General features: G+C 43.6%; 1 protein-coding gene across 1 annotated transcript in view; it reads left to right on the top strand.

Moving 5' to 3' along the window:
* LOC110533935 (fibroblast growth factor 11-like) overlaps positions 1-22424 on the top strand; it is a 57434-nt gene extending 35010 nt beyond the window's left edge. Inside the window, exons 2-4 of the mRNA XM_036990358.1 lie at positions 1779-1889; positions 3832-3935; positions 19281-22424. Coding sequence (XP_036846253.1) covers positions 1779-1889; positions 3832-3935; positions 19281-19517 — 452 coding nt within the window. The 3' untranslated portion in view covers positions 19518-22424. The remainder of the gene's footprint in view (positions 1-1778; positions 1890-3831; positions 3936-19280) is intronic.
* The last annotated feature ends 2747 nt before the right edge of the window (positions 22425-25171 follow it).

Below are 25171 nucleotides of genomic sequence, written 5' to 3'. Positions count from 1 at the left end.
GAGACAATGGGGAGCGGCAAAGAGAGAGAGAGAGACAATGGGGATCGGCAAAGAGAGAGAGAGACAATGGGGAGCGGCAAAGAGAGAGAGAGAGACAATGGGGAACGGCAAAGAGAGAGAGAGACAATGGGGAGCGGCAAAGAGAGAGAGACAATGGGGAACGGCAAAGAGAGAGAGAGACAATGGGGAGCGGCAAAGAGAGAGAGAGAGACAATGGGGAGCGGCAAAGAGAGAGAGAGAGACAATGGGGAACGACAAAGAGAGAGAGAGACATTGGGGAGCGGCAAAGAGAGAGAGAGACAATGGGGAACGGCAAAGAGAGAGAGAGACAACGGGGAACGGCAAAGAGAGAGAGAGACAATGGGGAACGGCAAAGAGAGAGAGAGACAATGGGGAACGGCAAAGAGAGAGAGAGACAATGGGGAACGGCAAAGAGAGAGAGAGACAATGGGGAACGGCAAAGAGAGAGAGAGACAATGGGGAACGGTAAAGAGAGAGAGAGACAATGGGGAACGGTAAAGAGAGAGAGTATGGGGGCAATAAAGAGAGAGAGAGAGAGAGAGAGAGAGAGAAAGCAAGGAAGGGAAGTAGAGAAAGAGGAAGAGATATTAGAGGGGGGAAGTGTGAGTTTTGTATCTACATGGTTGTAAATATGAGAGTCTCTGTCACATTGTTACAGACCCTGACTCTGTTCCTATGGGGAAATAACCCTTCAAATCATATACCCAATCACATACCCACATTGTGAGTGCACACACACACACACACACACACATACACACAGATAGAGAGACCAATCTTCATCAGGATCTGTGTATCGATCTGGATCGTGCGAGCAAATGGCTCTCAGGGAGGCTGAGAGAGGAGAGGGCAGAGTAGGAGGAGGTTAGAGGCATGGGAACTAACATCTGACCCCCATTCCCCCAGAGGGTTTCTCACAAACTGCTCTCTCATCCATGTTTCATCTCCCTCATTAAAGCTACATTGTGGATGAGAGGCGGCCCGCTAGCTTAGCCCGACCAGGCTGTTCTCTCTAACTGAGAGTGACTGAGCATTAAGCCATGGCACCACAGCACCTGCAGCCTCCTGCTGGCAGACTGTCAACTAGGAGCACCACAGAGCAGGGAAAGGGAAAGTGAGGAAGGTTGTAGGAGTGAACCGGAACAGACTCAGTGGCTGCATGTTTCCTATCTGAAAGGATTCGTTATCTGTCGGTTTCTTAAATGAACACAAAGTAGACGGCAGGGACCCTGCACATTAAATGTTCAGTTATCTTATTCCTCCTCATCACAAATACATGTGTGATGCTGATGTATCTTTCATGGAGCAGAAGACAGGCTCTCTTTCATTTGACTTAATCCTCCAATGACCCCAAACTCTTTTGCTTAAAATACCAACGGCAATGATAATGGGCAGAGAGAGATAAGGTGCTGGCCAGCAGCTAGCCAGCAGCCTCTGTTCATGACATCAGTTTGTCTATTTTTGTCGTCAACTTTTATTAAACTATTATTCATCATTATTAGATGACGTTGCAAATATTCATTGCACTGACGGCTAAACAATTTGTATACCCTTCTAAAAGACACATTTGGCTGTGTGTTGTTAACTCAGACTATTGTAAGTATTTTCCTACCTCCCTAACTGACAATCTCCTATTAACCCATTCTGTTCAACTCCAAGTTCCTCTCAACCCTAAATAACTATTACATGACTCTTCTATCTGTCCCTGTCCATGGGCCCTGTCTAATAAAGCTTTGTGCTGACTGTTTCCTCTGCAGAGCCCCAGTTGAAAGGCATCGTGACCAGGCTGTACAGTCAGCACGGATACTACCTGCAGATGCAGCCGGATGGCACCATGGATGGCACAAGGGACGAAGGCAGCTCCTTCTGTAAGTGTGTGTGTGTGTGTGTGTGTGTGTGTGTGTGTGTGTGTGTGTGTGTGTGTGTGTGTGTGTGTGTGTGTGTGTGTGTGTGTGTGTGTGTGTGCGTGTTGGCACATGGCCTGCCAGTCTGGCTAGTAGCCAGGTATTGTATACTTCTCTCAGTGTCTGGTCACTGGCACCAGTTGATTGCTCATTCAACAACCGCTGATCAGGGCTATTGGTCTGTGGCTGAAGTACTGAAGCCTATGCTTTTCCAGAATAGGTGGATACTAGATACTGGTATCCTGGTATACTGGAATAACTACAGCACACAACCCAATCACCATTAACACCAACTCAGATCAGGTCATGGCAACAGTACACAAAACCACACTAAGCACACAATTTGAAACACTGAAATATTCAGTGTTGTTGTATACTTCTCCCTCATCCATAAAATCCTTCATATAGTGAGGTCATACCAAGAGAAGATAGAAGGAGAAGTAGAGAAATAGAGAGAGAGAGAGATGTAGCAATAGAGTAACAAAGAAATAGAGAAAGAGGTGGAAGGGAGAGAATGGAACAGAAAGAGAGAAGGGGGAGTGACAGGGATGAGTGTGTGTGTGCGGTGTGTGATGACTGGGTCTGTCCTCAGCTCTCCTCCTCGGGCCCAGCTGTCTGCGTGTGTGAGGAGCAGAGCAGAGAGGAGCGTGTGGAACAGATTGACTGGTCTTTGAGTGAGCTGGAGGTTGTCAGAGGGTTTGGTGCAGGGTGACTATGACACCACAGAGTGATGAAAAGGGAAGAGAGAAGACAGCAGCATGGTGAGGCAGAGAATGGGGAGACTTATAGACATGCCTGCTTTCTTGATATACCATGACATCGTTGTACAATAATTGAGTTATTATTCAGCAGATAAATAAATAACCACTTGAGACATCCTCAAGGACCCCTCGCTTTGCAGGTTCTTTGTTTCATTGAATTGTTTACTTACTTTTAATATGGATTGGATGCATGTATTGACTTTCAATATTAATCTTATTTGATTCCCAAATGCGCCTTTAGAAACTGCCAACAGTGAAAATACACAAAATCAACAAGAGGATTTGACAAAGATCTTATTCAAATATAGTTAGAGATTAGGAAAGCCAGATGCTCCTTCACAAACAGCAAGGTCTGCAAATAAATAGACAACACAATCATGTTGACAAAGACGCTGTGCTTCTTATTGCATCGGGTTTAGGTTTCAGAATGGGTGTGGATTTGATAAGGATGTTTAGTTGGCACGTTTAAAATCCATGGAAGCAATAATTGTTCCTTTATCTCTCTCATCTCTACTTTCTCTTTTCCACCCGATCTGTCTTCTACTGTTTCCACTCTGTTGTCCTGTTCTGATGGTTCCCTTGGTCTCTATGTAGAAGAGCTCAGTAACACCCCTGAAACCCTGCACGCCCCAGAGAGAGTGAGAAGAGACGAGAGATAGAGGATAGACTTGTCCTTTCTCTTCCTTCCTTCCTCCCGCCTCTGCCCCTTCCTGACGTCTATTTCTGTCATCTTTTTGTCACTCCATCCTCTCTGTTGTTCACGCTCTCGTTCTCCCTTGTTTTCTCCCACTGTCTCTCTCATATGCTCTCGTTCTATTCCTTTGTGTTTCACCAGTCCTCTTAGCTGTATTCAGGGAGGTGCTGCACCCAGAGTAGAGCAAAAGTATGGCAAACCTGAGGTGACGTGATGATAGCCCCTCACTCCAACAACACTCCATATCTCGCTCATGACACTCTGGCTTAGGCTCAGTGAGGTTGTGACCTTTGTGCCTGGTAGGGTTATTCAGAGGTGAAACAACAGCCATGTAAATTCCTATAGAAGACATTCTAGGAAGCTCTTGATTGCTGCTGTCTGGGTCGGTCTAATGTCAGTCTCATGTTCTAACGTTTCTCTCTCCTCCCTCCCTCTTTCCGCCTCTCTGCAGCACAGTTCAACTTGATTCCTGTGGGTCTGAGGATCGTGGCGATCCAGGGGGCAAAGACAGGGCTCTACCTGGGCATGAACAGCGATGGGTACCTCTACACCTCTGTGAGTCCACATGCTCAACAATACATAAACTACATAAACCAGTAACAACATTGGACAATGTGTCTTTTACAGTAATGTTTCTGAGTAAACCTGGGGGAAATGGCTGTGTGGCAGTAGGCCAGTGCCAGCAATAGAGATACTCAGTGAAGCTTTAGCTCTCTAAATGACAGTTATAATGACCATGCAACGGCTGGAACAGCCATATCAGGAGTGGACTGCTGTTGCGAAATCTCCTCAATTACGGACTGTGTTGTTGCTGTCCATGTTGCTGAACTCTGTGCCAGGAGAATCTGGTTTCTGCCCATGATGCTGAACTCTGTGCCAGGAGAATCTGTTTGCTGTCCATGGTGCTGAAATGGACTTCAATCTGGAGTTGCACATCCTGTTCCATTGGCTTAGATTCAGCGGTGCAGTTGAGCCACTTAGAAATATACACCCCCCGTAAAAAAATGTGGGTCACTTAGAAATGGTTTTGTTTTTGTGCATTAAAATAACATCAAATTGATCAGAAATACAGTGTAGACATTGTTAATGTTGTAAATGACTATTGTAGTGGGAAATGGCTGGTTTTTATTGAATATCGACATAGGTGTACAGAGGCCCATTATCAGCAGCCATCACACCTGTGTTCCAATGGCACTTTGTGTTAGCTAATCCAAGTTGATCATTTTAAAAGGCTAATTGATCATTAGAAAACCCTTTTGCAATTATGTTAGCACAGCTGAAAACTGTTGTTCTGATTAAAGAAGCAATAGAACTGGCCTTCTTTAGACTAGTTGAGTATCTGGAACATCAGCCTTTCTCAGTTCGATTTCAGGTTCAAAATGGCCAGAAACAAAGAACTGAATCTGCAATGTACAATTGTATGGGGGTTGAGGACAGTATGCAGCTATAGTACAGCGTCTGTACTGAGGATGTACTGTTCAACGTTAAGTCTCTTCACCGAGCTTAGGTAATAGGGTGTAAGCTCTGTGTGTGATTAAGGATGAAAGGTTACTGTGCCCCGAGCGTCTAGATTGCCACACAACATAAAAACAGCAGAATAATAACAAGGGATTAGCCACTGCAGTGTGACCAATTACCTACACTGTGTCTGGTGCTACTGTAAAGGACATAGAGCAATAGCATTACAGAGTAGTGGAACATTCACTCAATCTCACTGTGTGTGTGTGTGTGTGTGTGTGTGTGTGTGTGTGTGTGTGTGTGTGTGTGTGTGTGTGTGTGTGTGTGTGTGTGTGTGTGTGTGTGTGTGTGTGTGTGTGTGTGTGTGTGTGTGCGTGCGTGTGCATGTGTGTGTGTCACAGAATCCATTTTTTAAAACACAGGGTGTAACCGTGCGATACTTCATACATAAAGTCTGTCAGCGTGCAGTGCACGTAGGGCAGACACATTCAAGTTGGGAGAGCTCGTTGGAGCGTTGGTGTAAGGTTGTAACAGCTGCACCTCTGTCAGTGTGAGAGAGAGAGAATATCCCTGAGCTGAAGATTAACATTCTGCAATGAGAAGGCGTTTGTCTATTGCCTCTGTGTGTACAGAGGCAATAGGAGCATCGGGTTCAAAGGAAACACAGTCAAAACCCCTCGGTAACTCACAGAGGCCTTCTATGTGGCTTCAAGCAGACAGACAGAGTGTCTTCCCTTAGAATATAATCATGCTGAGGATGTGTAACCTTGTGTGTTTGGTATGTGTTACAGTCACACACCGGTAAGCTGTTGTTTGTGAGAGCGGATGCATGTTTGAAACAGTGATGTACTCTGTTTTGTGACTGTGTGGGTGAGAGGCTGAGGTGAGTGACAACAAGAGACACAGAGGACACTGCCATTGGGGAAAACCTCTGCAGGGCTCTCAGTCAGTCAGTCAGTCAGTCAGTCAGTCAGTCAGTGAGTCAGTGTAGAGTAGGCAGTCAGTCAGTCAGTCAGTCAGTCAGTCAGTCAGTCAGTCAGTGTAGAGTAGGCAGTCAGTCAGTCAGTCAGTCAGTCAGTCAGTCACTCACTCACTCACTCACTCACTCACTCACTCACTCACTCACTCACTCACTCACTCACTCACTCTCTCACTCTCTCACTCTCTCACTCTCTCACTCTCTCACTCACTCACTCACTTTGATTCTTTGTCCTCCTCTTTTCAATTAGGCTGTGCATTGCAGTAAAAGCGTGATCAGACAGCTTTTGTCAGGCTAGTGAAGCAGGGCAGTATGGAGCTAATGACAAGGGGGAACTCCATGTCACAGCTCTGTTGTCTCAGCCATGAGCCTCAGCTTCCTTATACCTGTAGGAGACTCCAGGAAAATGGCTTCTGTCCTGGTAAAAATAGTGCTCAGCTCTGTCCTGACCCATTTTATCATCTGTGTTCTCTGGAAAACCCTCCTGGGCCATGAGAGGGGGGAGATGTGTGAGAGAAGGGGGCCGATTGTGTGTGGGAGTGCGAGTGTGTGTGTGTGTGTGTGCGTGCGTGCGAGAAAGACAGATAGAGAGATGGTGGATGGGAAGAGGCACAATTGAGAGACTAGATTTCACAGATGCAGTTCCAATGCATGTCAATCAGGCCTCTGAAATTAACCGCGGTGATTGCGTATTTAATGGGTGTGTTGATGTACGTATGCATACCTTCAATTATAATGTCTATGATGTAATATACAGTGCCTTGCGAATGTAATCGGCCCCCTTGAACTTTGCGACCTTTTGCCACATTTCAGGCTTCAAACATAAAGATATAAAACTGTATTTTTTTGTGAAGAATCAACAACAAGTGGGACACAATCATGAAGTGGAACGACATTTATTGGATATTTCAAACTTTTTTAACAAATCAAAAACTGAAAAATTGGGCGTGCAAAATTATTCAGCCCCCTTAAGTTAATACTTTGTAGCGCCACCTTTTGCTGCGATTACAGCTGTAAGTCGCTTGGGGTATGTCTCTATCAGTTTTGCACATCGAGAGACTGACATTTTTTCCCATTCCTACTTGCAAAACAGCTCGAGCTCAGTGAGGTTGGATGGAGAGCATTTGTGAACAGCAGTTTTCAGTTCTTTCCACAGATTCTCGATTGGATTCAGGTCTGGACTTTGACTTGGCCATTCTAACACCTGGATATGTTTATTTTTGAACCATTCCATTGTAGATTTTGCTTTATGTTTTGGATCATTGTCTTGTTGGAAGACAAATCTCCGTCCCAGTCTCAGGTCTTTTGCAGACTCCATCAGGTTTTCTTCCAGAATGGTCCTGTATTTGGCTCCATCCATCTTCCCATCAATTTTAACCATCTTCCCTGTCCCTGCTGAAGAAAAGCAGGCCCAAACCATGATGCTGCCACCACCATGTTTGACAGTGGGGATGGTGTGTTCAGCTGTGTTGCTTTTACGCCAAACATAACGTTTTGCATTGTTGCCAAAAAGTTCAATTTTGGTTTCATCTGACCAGAGCACCTTCTTCCACATGTTTGGTGTGTCTCCCAGGTGGCTTTTGGCAAACTTTAAACGACACTTTTTATGGATATCTTTAAGAAATGGCTTTCTTCTTGCCACTCTTCCATAAAGGCCAGATTTGTGCAATATACGACTGATTGTTGTCCTATGGACAGAGTCTCCCACCTCAGCTGTAGATCTCTGCAGTTCATCCAGAGTGATCATGGGCCTCTTGGCTGCATCTCTGATCAGTCTTCTCCTTGTATGAGCTGAAAGTTTAGAGGGACGGCCAGGTCTTGGTAGATTTGCAGTGGTCTGATACTCCTTCCATTTCAATATTATCGCTTGCACAGTGCTCCTTGGGATCTTTAAAGCTTGGGAAATCTTTTTGTATCCAAATCCGGCTTTAAACTTCTTCACAACAGTATCTCGGACCTGCCTGGTGTGTTCCTTGTTCTTCATGATGCTCTCTGCGCTTTTAACGGACCTCTGAGACTATCACAGTGCAGGTGCATTTATACGGAGACTTCATTACACACAGGTGGATTGTATTTATCATCATTAGTCATTTAGGTCAACATTGGATCATTCAGAGATCCTCACTGAACTTCTGGAGAGAGTTTGCTGCACTGAAAGTAAAGGAGCTGAATAATTTTGCACGCCCAATTTTTCCGTTTTTGATTTGTTAAAAAAGTTTGAAATATCCAATAAATGTCGTTCCACTTCATGATTGTGTCCCACTTGTTGTTGATTCTTCACAAAAAAATACAGTTTTATATCTTTATGTTTAAAGCCTGAAATGTGGCAAAAGGTCACAAAGTTCAAGGGGGCCGAATACTTTCGCAAGGCACTGTATGTTCAGCACATTTGTGTAGTGGTTGATGTGTGTGTGTGGGCAGGTTTTACACATGCGGTTATGTATATTTGAGTGGATAATTGTGTTTGTGTCTGTGCTTGTATGAGTAGTTTCTATTGTCTGCGTTTAATTGCTTGTGAGGTTATACATGTAAATCACTGTAATATCTATGTGGTGCTGTATCTCTGTGTGTGTGTGTGTGTGTGTGTGTGTGTGTGTGTGTGTGTGTGTGTGTGTGTGTGTGTGTGTGTGTGTGTGTGTGTGTGTGTGTGTGTGTGTGTGTGTGTGTGTGTGTGTGTGTGTGTGTGTGTGTGTGTGTGAGAGAGAGAGAGAGAGAGAGAGAGAGAGAGAGAGAGAGAGAGAGAGAGAGAGAGAGAGAGAGAGAGAGAGAGAGAGAGAGTGAGAGAGAGAGAGAGCGAGAGCGAGAGCGAGAAGAGAGAAGAGAGAGAGAGAGAGAGACCTTTCCTGATGAATGGCTTTGTAGTCCATTCTTCTCCTGTGAGGGCTGCATTGAGATGCAGGACAACACAGCCGTCCAGATAGCATCACCTTCATCACAATGGGGGAGAGAGAGAGAACAGGAGAGAGTTGGAAAAAACAGGAAAGGGGAAGAAGAGAAGAGTAATCAGGCAAAACGGCAGGGATAGAGAAAGAAGGGATGAGGTATAGAGAAACGGAATGGAATGATACAGAGGCAGACATGCTGCCAGCCAGGCAATGAAGTGCACTTAGGAGAAGTAATGCTGTGTGCAGGCAGGGTTCCTTCTTTCTATTCATTTATCATTAGTCCAGCAACAAGGTTCTGTGCTAAGATGGTACTAATAAGTAAGAGATGTAGACTTGGTTGCCAATGGCATCTGTTGTTGTAGTCTTTCCAGCCACACAGCATCAGATAGCATGTACATATCTGTATGTGTATTGGGTGTGAGTGTGTTGTGAACAAAGAGCTTTGTTTTGACAGATGTATCACTGCTGTGTAATTTACCCCGAGCCTATGACAAAGGCCACTGCTGATCTAATGACACACAGAGACATCACAAGTGCACTACCTCCCTCCGTTCTCTCTCTCCTATGAAGTGGATATTGAAAGGGGGATGACAAATGGAGGTATGAAGGGATGTGAGGTGGATGCATGGTCACCTCTGTCACTCCCCTGCATGTGAATCACATCAACAGAGACTGTTAATCAACCCAGAGATGAGTGTAGAGTAGGCAGTAGACTCCACTTACACATCCCCTAGCCCCAACTCACTCTGCTCCTAGCTATCACTATCACACAATATAACATCATACCAAGCCGTGGCATCATAAACCATTAGAGAAGGGCCATGTAGTTATGGTGACAGAGGGCCATCTGCGTGCCTCACATGCTGACTACACCGGCCACTCGCTCGCGCTCGCCGTCGCGCTCATTTTGATTTTGTCCCTTCACACCAGACAATCTGGGCAGGTTAAAATACCAAAACCAACTGTGAATCAACTACATTAATTTCGGGGCAGGTCGAAACACACATGAAACATTCATGGATATTTAGCTAGCTTGTCCTGGGAGATGAACATTTGGTTGTTATTTTAGCTGGCATGCGTATGGTGCTCTTTTTAGCTGGTTCTTTGTCATACAAAATTGTGTGTTTCTCTACTCCGACGATTCATCCACAGATAAAAAGGGAAGCCTGGTTTGTTTTTTGTTCATCTTCAATGAATCTCTCCTCTTTTGTCTTTCAAGCTTCCACATAGGTCTGTAACTTCCTGATACCCAGGGGACTTGCAGCGTGTGACGCGTCTCCAGTAGAAACAAGCTCTATTTTAGCGATTGGGTACGCAGACGCTCGTTCACAACCTCCAGCCCAATCAAAGACCAGCGCTCGAGCAGTGTGGGTGAAATGATTGAATAACCTGTGTATTGCAATGCTTGTGCACACAACATGACCAGTGAGGTCAGCCTCGCCCTCTGTTAACCCCTCTCTTTAAGTGCATATACGGTGCCGGGAAAAAGTATTTTCCCCTTTCTGATTTTTTCTATTTTTGCCTATTTTTTATACTGAATGTTATCAGATCTTCAACCAAAACCTAATATTAGATAAAGGGAACCTGAGTTTACAAATAACCAAAAAAATGTATACTTAATTCTAAATATTGAATTAACAAAGTTATGCAACACCCAATTCCCCTGTGTGAAAAAGTAATTGCCCTCTTACACTAATAACTGCTTGTGCCACTTTTAGCTGAATTGACTGCAACCAAATGCAGAACTGCTGTAACTCTTGCATGCAGAACTGCTGTAACTCTTGCATGCAGAACTGCTGTAACTCTTGCATGCAGAACTGTTGTAACTCTTGCATGCAGAACTGTTGTAACTCTTGCATGCAGAACTGCTGTAACTCTTGCATGCAGAACTGCTGTAACTCTTGCATGCAGAACTGCTGTAACTCTTGCATGCAGAACTGCTGTAACTCTTGCATGCAGAACTGCTGTAACTCTTGCATGCAGAACTGCTGTAACTCTTGCATGCAGAACTGCTGTAACTCTTGCATGCAGAACTGCTGTAACTCTTGCATGCAGAACTGCTGTAACTCTTGCATGCAGAACTGCTGTAACTCTTGCATGCAGAACTGTTGTAACTCTTGCATGCAGAACTGCTGTAACTCTTGCATGCAGAACTGTTGTAACTCTTGCATGCAGAACTGCTGTAACTCTTGCATGCAGAACTGCTGTAACTCTTGCATGCAGAACTGTTGTAACTCAGCAACATTTGTAGGTTTTCAACCACGAACTGCTGGTTTCAAGTCCTGCCACAACATCTCAATTGGGATTAGCCCATTCCAAAACTTTAAATGTGTTGCTTTTTATCCCTTTTCATGTAGACTTGATTGTGTGTTTTGGAACGTTGTCTTGCTGCACGACCCAGCTGTGCTTCAGCTTCAGCTCACAGATGAATGGCCTGACATTCTCCTGTAGAATTCTCTGATGCAGAGCAGAATTCATGGTTCCTTCTATAAGGCAAGTTGTCCAGGTCCTGAGGCAGCAAAGCATCCCCAAACCATCACACTACCACCACCATGTTTGACCATTGGTATGAGGTTCCTAATGTGGAATGCAGAGTTTGGTTTTTGCCCGACATAACAGGACCCATCTTGTCCAAAAAGTTGACTCAAGTATGCCAAAAGGCAACTGAAAGCACCTGGATGATCATCAAGACTCTTGGAAGAATGTTCTATGGACAGATGGGTCAAAGTATAACTTTTGCATGACATTGGGTATTGCATAACTTTTTTTAAATTGAATAAATGAAATAAGTATGTAATTGTTGTGTTATTTGTTCACTTTGGTTGAAGATATGTTTTGGTTGAAGATCTGATAACATTCAGTTTAAAAAGTATGCAAAAGTAGAGAAAATTAGAAAGGTGACCAATACTTTTTCACAGCCCTGTACGCCTTCTTAACCCTTGTGTTGTCCTTAAGGGTCAAACAATGACCCACCACTATGTATAGCAGCAGAGAAAAACCCCTAAATGATATTTCGTCAACTTGAAATTTGATGACTTTTCCTAGAGTGACCCCAAAGTTAGAAAAAGTGAAACGTCGCCTTTGTTCATATTTCCATGAAAGCTGTACACCACCAGGGTACAAAGATTGTCTTAGGGTCATTTTTGACCCGGCAGTTATAAAATCATTTACACACCACAAAAAAACAACAAAGACACACACACAATTAGAAATTGAGATTATGTGTGGTACTGATTGAACTCAGCCAGCAGCTACTGAAGAGGAAGATCACCATGGTTGGCACAGTTAGAAAGAACAAGCCTGAGCTCCCCCTGCACTCCTTGAAACAAGAGGGAGAGAGGCCTTCTCATAAAGGTTTGCCTTCACCACCACTCTACTTTCTTACCTCCCAAAGAGGAACAAGAATGTGGTCCTCCTGAGCACACTGCACAAAACGGCTGAGATCAGTGATCATGAGGACAGGAAGCCAACCATCATCCTGGACTTCAACCACAACAAAGGAGGTGTGGACAACCTGGACAAGGTGATTGGAACTTACAGCTGCAGGATCATGACTGCCTGCTTGCCCCTGGTCATCTTCCATAACATCATTGATGTGTCCTCTTACAATGCCTTTGTGATATGGAACAAGATCAACCCTACCTGGATGTCTGATAAACGAAACAAGAGGAGGGTGTTCCTGGAGCAGCTGGGAAAGGCACTTGTAACCCCACGCATTTAAAGAAGGGAGTGCCTCCCCGGCACTGCAGCCTCTGCAGCGCTTGTGAAAGCTGTTCAGGGGACTGAATCAAGTCCTGATCCACCATCCACCTGAGGCTGCAGCTGGGGCAGGCAAGAGGAGGAGATGCCAATTCTGCCCCCAAAGAAGGACTGTAAAACAAATACCATGTGCTGCACATGTGAGAAATACATCTGCAAAGTCCATGCACACACACTTGCATACTGTCCTACATGTGCTAATTAGAGATGATTGATTTATGTTTTTCACATTTTTGTTTTGTATCTATTATCTTATTTTATTCGTATTTATTGTTGTTGTTTATACACCTTGTGGGTGGGGGCAATGGTTAAAAAAATGGGAGAAGGCTAGTATTTTGTAGTTAATTCCTCATTGTTCAGTGTATAAGAATATATCACTATGTTGCCAAAAAAGTTCAAGACTGTTATTGTTCAATAAAATGCATTCAAAACTACTTTCTGCACATTTCTGCTACTTTCTTAGGCTAAACACAGTAAGTGCTATCTCTTGCTAAAAAACAATGTTTACACCTATGCAATACCTTCAGCAATAATAATAATAAACCTCTACTTTAGTAAAGAAAACAATTATGAAAGGTGTGTTGTAATAAAAAGGAGTGGCGTCCACTGATTGAATGCAGTCGTTCTGCATTGTGAAGAGGGGAAACCCAGATATTCACAAAGTTTGTGATGAATGACAGGTTGTTTCTTCATGCAAAATAGATTTGGGGTTTAAAATTATTCAATTAAGCTGCTTTATTTGAAGGGTTTAGTGAAGGCGGGTCATTTTTGACCCTTAGGACAAGGGGAGTATACAGAATGTTAAGACGAGACAAGGGTTAACTTAGGTAATAGGCCATGTCACAGAACATCTGCACCTGGTTCTAAAAAAATCAACAACATGTTCTAGTGTCCCCCACCTCTGCACACTCCGACACACACACACACACACACACACACACACACACACACACACACACACACACACACACACACACACACAGAGGAAAGACCCAATAGGAGATTCAGTGAAAGTTTTGAGGGGGGGGGGGGGGGGGTTGTTGCTACAGCGTTAATACAGCACCATGGAATATGGCGGGATTACTGTAGCTAGGCAGATTCCACAGCATCTCCTAGAATACCTGGGACTGCTGGGGATGGTCAACAGACCCAGGCAGGGCTGCCTAATGTGTCACTACCACCCCTGCTGGCAATACAGAGCAGTACACCAAGGAAACAGGACCTCAACACATATTGTATTTTACTCTCCCGTCATATTTACTAAGCATTTGCACTGGTGCAAGAGGTGATTTACTTATCAGAGAAGAACAGACAAAGTAGAGGTGGCAGGAAGTGTTACAGATGACATTTTGTTATGCGACAGGAGGTTGTTTGAAAGGGAGAAAGGGGCATAGAACTCCCCCGCTATGGGAGACTCTCAATTGCATACTCCTCACATTTTCTCCCCTCTCTTCCCACCTCCTTCTCAAAACCCATGGGAGGAGAAGGTCAGAGAGGTGGGACCTCTGGCTTTCTCAACCAATGGTTTTGAGAAGGAGGCTAGGAGAGAAGTTTGCCATTGAGATTCTCCCTACGAATCTGCATGAGTAGCCCTAAATGTATGTACCAGTTACAATGTGAACACCTTGTGTGCTAGCACCTGGCCTGAGTACTTGGCCTAACTAGTGTTTCAGGAGAGCAACGTAGCGTAACGTATGGTGGCGTTAGGAGTTCAGCTTCTTGGAGCAGGTAGAATAGGTGTAATCAGGCAAATAAGGGAGGAGGAGGAGGAAGAGGAGGAGGAGAAATGAGAGGGTTGAGGAGAAGGTCGGGACACTGCTCTGCATGATAACGAGGTTCTTCCCAACCTCAGGATTCTCTCCACGGACGCTGGATATTACCTACAGTGCCTTGCGAAAGTATTCGGCCCCCTTGAACTTTGCGAACTTTTGCCACATTTCAGGCTTCAAACATAAAGATATAAAACTGTATTTTTTTGTGAAGAATCAACAACAAGTGGGACACAATCATGAAGTGGAACGACATTTATTGGATATTTCAAACTTTTTTAACAAATCAAAAACTGAAAAATTGGGCGTGCAAAATTATTCAGCCCCTTTACTTTCAGTGCAGCAAACTCTCTCCAGAAGTTCAGTGAGGATCTCTGAATGATCCAATGTTGACCTAAATGACTAATGATGATAAATACAATCCACCTGTGTGTAATCAAGTCTCCGTATAAATGCACCTGCACTGTGATAGTCTCAGAGGTCCGTTAAAAGCGCAGAGAGCATCACGAAGAACAAGGAACACACCAGGCAGGTCCGAGATACTGTTGTGAAGAAGTTTAAAGCCGGATTTGGATACAAAAAGATTTCCCAAGCTTTAAACATCCCAAGGAGCAATGTGCAAGCGATAATATTGAAATGGAAGGAGTATCAGACCACTGCAAATCTACCAAGACCTGGCTGTCCCTCTAAACTTTCAGCTCATACAAGGAGAAGACTGATCAGAGATGCAGCCAAGAGGCCCATGATCACTCTGGATGAACTGCAGAGATCTACAGCTGAGGTGGGAGACTCTGTCCATAGGACAACAATCAGTCGTATATTGCACAAATCTGGCCTTTATGGAAGAGTGGCAAGAAGAAAGCCATTTCTTAAAGATATCCATAAAAAGTGTTGTTTAAAGTTTGCCACAAGCCACCTGGGAGACACACCAAACATGTGAAAGAAGGTGCTCTGGTCAGATGAAACCAAAATTGAACTTTTTGGCAACAATGCAAAACGTTATGTTTGGCGTAAAAGCAACACAGCTGAACACACCATCCCCACTGTCAAACATGGTGGTGGCAGCATCATGGTTTGGGCCTGCTTTTCTTCAGCAGGGACAGGGAAGATGGTTAAAATTGATGGGAAGATGGATGGAGCCAAATACAGGACCATTCTGGAAGAAAACCTGATGGAGTCTGCAAAAGACCTGAGACTGGGATGGAGATTTGTCTTCCAACAAGACAATGATCCAAAACATAAAGCAAAATCTACAATGGAATGGTTCAAAAATAAACATATCCAGGTGTTAGAATGGCCAAGTCAAAGTCCAGGCCTGAATCCAATCGAGAATCTGTGGAAAGAACTGAAAACTGCTGTTCACAAATGCTCTCCATCCAACCTCACTGAGCTCGAGCTGTTTTGCAAGTAGGAATGGGAAAAAATGTCAGTCTCTCGATGTGCAAAACTGATAGAGACATACCCCAAGCGACTTACAGCTGTAATCGCAGCAAAAGGTGGCGCTACAAAGTATTAACTTAAGGGGGCTGAATAATTTTGCACGCCCAATTTTTCAGTTTTTGATTTGTTAAAAAAGTTTGAAATATCCAATAAATGTCGTTCCACTTCATGATTGTGTCCCACTTGTTGTTGATTCTTCACAAAAAAAATACAGTTTTATATCTTTATGTTTGAAGCCTGAAATGTGGCAAAAGGTCGCAAAGTTCAAGGGGGCCGAATACTTTCGCAAGGCACTGTATTTCACCAGCTTTCATTTGAATTCATTCTGGCTGGCGATGCAGGGAAAGGAGGCTGCCCGAGTCAGTCAGTAAGTCACAAGTGAAGGGTGAGATTTTTATTTTATTTAATATTTTGTCCCCCCCCCCCCCTTCTATACTTAAAAATGGTGACCCTCCCTGTCATGTTCAACACACGCTCAGCAATTATTTACTCCACTTGTGGTTCTATAGGAACTCAGTGGAAGTTCAAAGGTCACATTGTGGGGGAGGTGTCTTCCATTCTAAAGAGATAGATAGCTGATTACCTGGGTCCTTGAGGCTGACTCATGGATTAAAGGTATGGTAATTACAGAAACTAGATTGTATGAGATTAGTCATAGCAGCCATGGTAGCTGAGTTGGAGATTATGAGGATGGTTAGTCCAGGGGTTTAGCGGTCGGTTTATGAAGAGGGTCCTTAGTCTGTGCTGACGTCTTTCCAGGAAAGCTCAGGAGACGTCCTGCTGTTAGATAGACGTCAAAATGAAGACGTGGGTTATAATTAGGCTCATTCCACAGGATTTATCAAAGATTGTCGTCATGGTAGTGTTTATAAGTGCAACGCGTGGATTATCGTCAGGGTCATTTCAGAAGTCGACTGGTGGGTTTTCGTGAGGGTATAATTTCAGAGAGGAAATTGTGTTATCATGAGGGTCATTTCAGAATTGAATGTTATCTAGGTCTTAGTAATGGGTTATCCTGCCTGGTGATGATTCAGAGGTTGATTGTGGGTTATGGTGACACAGAGGTCAATGGTAGGGTCCTAGGTTATGGCGATTGGAGACCAATTGTTCTTGGTGCCCTGCTTCCAACTGCAGGTCCTGGGGGAGAACCAGGGGAGCAGGCCTCAGACTCAGACACTCTTTCTCCCAATGACATGCCACTGGCATTAAACAAAGCCTGTGGGTCCATGTATACTGATGATTCAACTATATACTTGTCAGCAACCACAGCTAATGAAGTCACTGAAACCGTTAACAAAGAGTTGCAGTCAGTTTTGGAATGGGTGGCCAGTAAATTGGACCTAAACATCTCTAAAACTAAAACGAAGCTCTAGACCTCAGCTGAATCTGGTCATGAATGGCGTGGCCGTTGAACAAGTTGCGGAGACTAAATGACTTGGTGTTACTTTAGATTGTAAACTGTCATGGTGAAAACATAATAGATGAAATGGTTGTGAAGATGGGGAGAGGTTTGTCCTTAATAAAGAGATGTTCTGCTTTTTTGACACCACACTCCGTAAAGCAAGTCCTGCAGGCTCTAGTTTTGGCTTTTCTTGAAAATCCCAAATTGCTTGCATAGTCAACTTACGCACAGCTCTGATACACACACTTGCCCCACCAGACATGCCACCAGAGGTCTTTTCATAGTCCCCCAAATCTAGAACAAATGGAAGAAAGCGTACAGTATTATAAAAAAGCCATCATTGCGTGGAACTCCCCTTCCATCTCATATTGCTGAAATGAACAGCAGACCTGGTTTCAAAAAACAGATAAAGCAACACCTCACAGCACAACGCCTCTCCCCTATTTGACCCAGATATTTTGTGTGTATGTACTGACATGTAGGCTCTGTGTGCTGTTTTTAAATGTACGTATTTCTGTCCTTGAGCTGTTCTTGTCTATTAATGTTCTGTATTATGTCATGTTTCATGTTTTGTGTGGACCCCAGGAAGAGTAGCTTGTGGCTTTCGCAACAGCTAATGGGGATCCTAATAAAATACCAAATACCCTTTCTCTCCCTCTCCACCCTGATTAATAATGAATGAAGCAGATCATTTATCAAGCTCCTTAAGATACCAAACCTGACAGAAGACGTATAAATAACTCTGTGATCTGGGGGGGGGAAAGTACCTACAGATGAGGATGGCTCAGGTGGTCCGGAGGTACGATAGAGAAAATGGGGTCGAGGGGAACTGAGGAAGGATATGAGGGCGTGGCGGAGCGAGGTGGAGATATGGCGTGATTGACTTTTCCAGACACGCACAGCACCTTGAAGGTGAGAGGTGATGATCTGGGAGCGTGTGACCATGGAGCTCCTTAATGCTGACGAGTCCACTACTGACTCCTTAATGCCCCTTCTTATTGCCGACTCGTCCTCCCCCAGTCCTCCACCATCTCCCCCAATCTCCCTGAGCCCCAGAGAAAGTCTCCAGTCAGCTGTTTCTGCCCTTCAGCTCGCACTATATAAATCGTGCAGATTGGGTTTGCTCTCTGACAAGGGAAGGAGGCTGACGGTGACTAAGAGAGATGTATACCTGTCGCTAGTGGTTACAATCACCAGGCAACATTCTGCAGGGTTTAGTGGTCCTTATGTTAGTGCTGGACATAGAGGGGTTAAACACTGGTGTAGGGACTGGGGAGATGTTCTAACAGCCAATAACTGTCGAGTTTCCATCTGAGATTTACCCCAGTGTTTTACCCAAAAGGCTCAGACTTTTCTGTTTCCATCTACTCGGGCCGGCAGCCATATTTTTACTGGGCCACGGCTTTGGTGGAACTGCTCTAACTTTGGGGACACCTTCTCACAAAGCAACAGTCTTGAATGACGTAGAGGTTGTTGATTCTGCTCGCCCCAACATTTCTGGTCGCCCCAAGGAAACACAATAACACTAGAGCCCATGTTAACACAAGACACCGGTGACACACAGGTCTGGGGTAAGTCTTAGGTGGAGGTGCACCATAAATGTTGGATACGCTTTAACTTTGAAGGGGTTCTGATTTGTGTGTTCACTTTCAGCCAGTATTACAGAGTGTGTTCAATGTTGAATTTGAAGGTTGAAAGGGGACTTCCATCTGAACCATTTGTTCTGCCTCCGTACTTTCACGTGTTTCCAAAACAACTGTGAATGTATTGTTGTGTTGTGTATTTATTCATTTGCATACTATGTGCACGTATTTGTAGGTATGTGTCAATCTTTTGTTCATGGGAGAGTTTCCCAGTGGTTTCTCCCTTCCACTGTACCTTTAGAGGGCTTCGTTAAGTTCATACCACTGATGCTGTAACGTAATCCCTCTCTATGAGTGTAATAATTCCACACTCTTCTCCCCAAAGACCAGGATGTTCTCGCTTTTTCAAAGGAACATGAGTACACACAGAATCCTAGCATTCCCTTCCATTCCCCGTAGACACAACTCTCTTAATGAATATGTTTTTCACTGAGCGTGTGTGTGCGCCTACGGTATTTGTGAGCACACACTATGCATGCATTGGAATGCCTGTTTGCGTTTCTGGGTTGGCTTAATGGGTACAGTCGATCCTCTCATGATGTGTGTTGTGTTTGTTCTCCTTCAGGAACACTTCACTCCAGAGTGTAAGTTCAAGGAGAGTGTGTTTGAGAACTACTACGTGACGTACTCCTCCATGCTCTACCGCCAGAACCAGTCGGGCCGCTCCTGGTATATCGGTATCAACCGCGACGGACAGGTTATGAAGGGCAACCGGGTGAAGAAGACGAAGGGAGCCGCACACTTCCTGCCTAAAGTTATTGAAGGTTGGTCACATGCCCTCCAAGCTATGACGAATGTTTGAGAGGAACAAATAAGACAGGGATATATCAGAAACATATTAAGTTATCATAGATGTCATAGATGTGCACTGGACACTCAACCGTTTCTCTCTTCTGCTCCACAGTTGCCATGTACAAGGAGCCATCGCTACACGAACTAGTCAATGAACAGAAAGAAAAAGAGAAGGAAAGAGATAAAGACAGCCCTGCTCGGAAGACAGTGAAGACGTCAGAAGAACGTCATGAAATAACATTCTCCATCAAGAACTGCAGGAAAGAGAAAAAAGCTCCCAAGGCTGACGCCTCGTAGCACAGGGGACCTAGGGGAGGGGAGGGGGAGCAGTGACACTGAGAACTCAATGGGGACTCAATCACCCATGATGCGTTGGGCTGGCTGGAGGAATGACCCTCATGGGCTCCCTTTACCAGAAGTGCACTGGGCTGCACCATGCTGACGGGTCAGGGGTCAACAGCTCATCAGCAGCTCACCAGGTCTGGTTCTGGGAGGGTTTCCTCTCACCTGTCACCAGAGAGAGAGAGAGAGATGGACCAGGGACCGAGTCAGCATCACCACCCTTCCACCCTGTCAATCACCTCTACCCCTCCTCTGGTACACTCACTACCAAAAGCACAGCCTGTGTCATACCTCTTTAATTGACCTACTGCCCTCCATCACCTGTCTCAATTTTCAGAAATCACCTACCCTCGCCCACACACAGTCATTTCTAATCCGTGTATTTTGATGTATGTGCGTGCGATTGTGTGTGTGTGTATGTTGGAGAAAAAGTGTGTAACACTAATCACTTCATGTCACCATAACCGCCATGCGTGGGTCCACTCTTCTAAGTAATGGAAATCACCATGGTGAAAGTGTCGCTATGCCTGGCCTCCACCATCTGCCCACCTGCAAATCTCACACCCCACAGGCGGACGTGGGCCATCAAAATGATGCTTTATTGGACAACATCTGGGGGATCTATTTATATTTGATAGTAGGCCTGTCTGTTGAACCGCAGTCTGCCAATCACTTTCAAAAATGCCAAATCTTCTGCTGAAAGAGAAAAGTCAAGCCAGCTCTTTTTGGGGGATCAGAGATATCTACAGGCTACAGGATAACCTTTTTCAGTGACCAGCCTTTTCTAGCTCACTCTTTCAAAGTCCATTTCTCCTTTGATCAATCACAATGAGGAAATACATGGAGGGAACTGAAGAAGTTTATCATATTAAATCATGAGGATGATGTAAAGGATGATAATGAGGATGATGAGGATGAGGATAATTACAATGGTTACAGTGATTGTGGTGATATTGATGATTCAACTGCCGCGTAACCTTGCAATAATCTCACAGGCAAAATAACGAGACAGAAATGTCAGGGTATCCCATTATCTGAAGTTGATAGCCATTTGCCCTTCTGGAGCCATGAAAGCACCATGTCCAAATTACTATTAGAACCCTGACTGGGACATGACTGCCATGTCTGGCCCACATAACATTAGCCTGACAGAGATGATTTCAGATTGGGCTCAGCAGGCTGATTCTGAGCATGTGAGAGAGTGATGGAGCTAAATGCCCTCTGGGCCCAATGTTATTATGATGCAACTCTTTGAAGGTTATTTCCTGGGGATTTTATGGAATACAGACAAAATTGCTTAAGTTATTCGCTTAAATGTATGTAAAAAAAATTAACATGTCTCTGCAATATTTGTACAGGTTTGAGTCTCTGTCAGAGCTGGGCTGTGTTAAAAAAAGGAAGTACGGCATTTTATACAAGTGAGGGAGATAGTGACAGTGGTTATGAATGTGCATGCTTAAAATACTCCCAATTGCTAGCCTCCAAAACTCACCTTGTGGTGCTCATAATTCACTAAACTATTTCAGATAAATGGTAAGGATTGGACCTGTTAAATCTGATTAAATTCTCTGTCACCTGAAAGGTAGTGCTAGTGACCTCTGAGTGTATCCTTTGCTTGGCAACTGTTGTCGACATGAAGCAGAGTTTAAAGCTGACATCAAAGTCTGAGGAGGCTCTTAGCTGGAGCACAATAGATATATGGGGCTTTCTGGATGAGTTTTTATAAGACACAGCTGGAGCACCTACTTGCTATTCTAAAGACATCTCACTGCTTATCCCCTCACCAGAGTTATCAAATCACCACAGAGGAATCCACTCGCAAATATGGATTTCTTTGTGTGCGTGGCTGTTTGTGATTGTGTTCTTCTCCCAGTGTATGGATGTTTGTGGGAATATGTGAGTTTATTTTGGGAGTGCATAGTGCACGTATCCATGTTTGTGCAAGTGTCTGTTTCTGTGTGTGTGTATCTGTGTGTTGAGTGGGAGGGGACTTCTACAATGTCCTTCATACTGGACATGGGGCACTGTGAGGGGTGTCTTAGTGATGTCCTTCTCTGTGGAGATGATGTTTGGGTGACAAATGGCCACCTTTCAAACCCAGCACTGGCACTGCATTGTTATTGGCCTGAGAGTGCTGAAGGAAGCAATGGGCAATAGCATCTGAAACAAACCATGAACATAAAATTACAACATACACAGGGACATCCTGGTGTACAGAAGGCTGATTTTCTAAGCATGGGGATATATGAAGTAAAATGCCCAAAGGCATTGCTGCGTAGCTTGTTCCTGCCATGGCGGCTGTGCTGTCAGAGTGAGATGGCAGGGGTGTTCTGTGTGACCAGCTCCTGTCCTGTCTAGTGGGTCACTGAGAAGGGATGGCAACACAAGTGAGCTTATTATTTTCGTCCCTTACAGAGCCCCTCTGTAAGAAACAGGCAATAGCAGTGGACTGCCTGTAAATATGTTACACAACATTACAGAAGATGAGGGAAAACCCAGAGAAGGAAAATACATAACAAATGAAAATCTAATCAAATTTTATTGGTCACATACAGTACACGTGTTTAGCAGATGTTATTGCGGGTGTAGCGAAATGCTTGTGCTTCTAGTTCCGACAGTGCAGCAATATCAAACAAGTAATATCTAACAATTTCACAACACATACCCAATACACACAAATCTAGTCAATGAATGGAATTAAGAATATATAAATATATGGATGAGCAATGTCAGAGCGGCATAGACTAAGATATTGTAAAATAGTATGGAATGCAGTATATACATATGAGATGAGTAACGCAAGATATGTAAACATTATTAAAGTGACATTCTAAGAATGTTACATGTTCCCAAAATGTACAGAATGTGAGAAGGATGTTTTTGGCATGTTATTGAGGATAAGAGTATGTCTGAGATGGTCTAGAATGTTCTAAGAGGGTCAGAGTATGTAGGCAGTCGTTGAGATATAGTCATGTTCTGAAATATCAAGCCTGCTTTTTGGTGATGTAGACTATCTGAGAACGTTTTTGGGTTAGACTTAATATTAGGGAATGAGGGTGCCTTGCTGAGTTCTAACGTATGAGGAGGAAGCTTCACTAGTTCTGAGAAAAAATGTGAGGCAGAGAAAGTTAGCAAGTTCTGAGAAAAAATGTGAGGCAGAGAAAGTTTACTATGAGAAAGAGGAAGTCAATGAGAGTCAAATAAAGTTCAATAGTTCTGAGATAGAATGTGAGGCAGAGAAAGTTTACTATGAGAAAGAGGAAGTCAATGAGAGTCAAATAAAGTTCAATAGTTCTGAGATAGAATGTGAGGCAGAGAAAGTTCACTAGTTTTGAGGTAGAATGTGAGACAAACTGGTTTTCTATGTCTGAAACAATGTGAGGCTAAGTTCACTAGTTCTGTTATTGAATGTGAGGCAGTAAAAGTCAGCAAGTTCTGAAAAAGAATGTGAGGCAGAGAAAGTTTACTATGAGAAAGAGGAAGTCAATGAGAGTCAAAGAAAGTTTAATTGTTTTGAAATAGAATGTGAGGCTGAAAGAGTTCACGTTTTGTGATAGAATGTGTAGGAGAAAAAGAGGAAGTCACTTCGAGTCAAAGGAAGTTCACTAGTTCTGAGAAAGAATGTAAGACAGCGAAAGTTTTAAGAAATAATGTGAGGCAGAGAACGTTCTGAGATAGAATGTGGGACAGAGAAAGTGCACTAGTTCTGAGAAAGAAAGTAAGACAAAGAAAGTTCAATTGTTCTGAGATAAAATGTGAGGCAGAAAAAGTTTACTATGAGAAAGAGTAAGTCAATGAGAGTCAAAGGAAATTCAATAGTTTTGAAATAGAATGTGAGGCAGAAAAAGTTCACTCATTTTGTGATAGATTGTGAAGCAGAGAAAGAGGAGGTCACTTAGAGTCATAGGAAGTTCAATAGTTCTGAGATAGAATGTGAGGCAGAGAAAGTTCACTAGTTTTGAGGTAGAATGTGAGACAAACTGGTTCACTAGTTCTGATATTGAATGTGAGGCATAGACAGTTCACTAGTTCTGAAATAGAATGTGAGGCAAAGTTCACTCATTCTGATGTTGAATGGGAGACAGTGAAAGTTCACTAGTTCTGATATTGAATGTGAGTCATAGACAGTTCATTAGTTCTGATATTGAATGTGAGGCATAGACAGTTCACTAGTTCTGAAATAGAATGTGAGGCAAAGTTCACTCATTCTGATATTGAATGTGAGACAGTGAAAGTTCACTAGTTCTGATATTGAATTTGAGGCAGTGAAATGATATTAAATGCGAAGCAGGACTGTTTGGCAGTGGTGGAAAAAGTCCCCAACTGTCATACTTGAGTAAAAGTAAAGATACCTTAATAGAAACTGACTCAAGTAAAAGTCAAAGTCACCCAGTAAAATTCTACTTAAGTAAAAGTCTAAAAGTATTTGGTTTAAAATATACTTAAGTATCAAAAGTAAATGTAATTCCTAAAATGTACTTAAGTATCAAAAGTAAAAGTATGAATCATATAAAATTCCTTATATTGAGCAAACCAGACACCATCATTTTCAATTTTTTTCTTTTTTACAGATAGCCAGGGACACACTCCAACATTCAGACATTATTTACAAATGACGCATGTGTGTTTAGTGAGTCTGCCAGATCAGAGACAGTAGGCAGTAGGATGACCAGGGATGTTCTCTGTTTAGTTAGTCCACTAGATCAGCGGCAGTAGGATGACCAGGGATGTTCTCTGTTTAGTTAGTCCACTAGATCAGAGGCAGTAGGAATGACCAGGGATGTTCTCTGTTTAGTGAGTCCACTAGATCAGCGGCAGTAGGGATGACCAGGGATGTTCTCTGTTTAGTGAGGCCGTCAGATCAGAGGCAGTAGGAATGACCAGGGATGTTCGGTTGATAAGTGCGTGAATTTGACTATTTTCCTGTCCTGCTAAGCATTCAAAATGTAACGAGTACTTTTGAGTGTCGAGGAAAATGAATGGAGTAAAAAATACAATATCATCTTAAGGAATGATTTGAAGTAAAATTATTGTCAAAAATATAAATAGTAAAGTAAAGTATAGCTACCCCAAAAAACGACTTAAGTATTTTTACTTAAGTACTTTACACCACTGCTCTTTGGTTCTGATATTGAGAGCAAGCCAGAGGGATATTTAGCTGGTTGAGGCAGAAATAATGAATTAGCTATCATAAAGTAAGGCAAAGAGAGCTCGTTTCTTGATTAGAGCAGAATTTAAGGCAGAGCAGGTCCCACAAGGGGAGGGGGAGGGGTAGTGATGTTGAGAATACAAGGACAGTTGTGGTTCACACACACACACGCT

This window comes from Oncorhynchus mykiss, chromosome 10, assembly GCF_013265735.2.
Source record: "Oncorhynchus mykiss isolate Arlee chromosome 10, USDA_OmykA_1.1, whole genome shotgun sequence".
Taxonomy (NCBI): Eukaryota; Metazoa; Chordata; class Actinopteri; order Salmoniformes; family Salmonidae; genus Oncorhynchus; species Oncorhynchus mykiss.
This window is presented reverse-complemented; position numbering and strand designations above follow the sequence as displayed.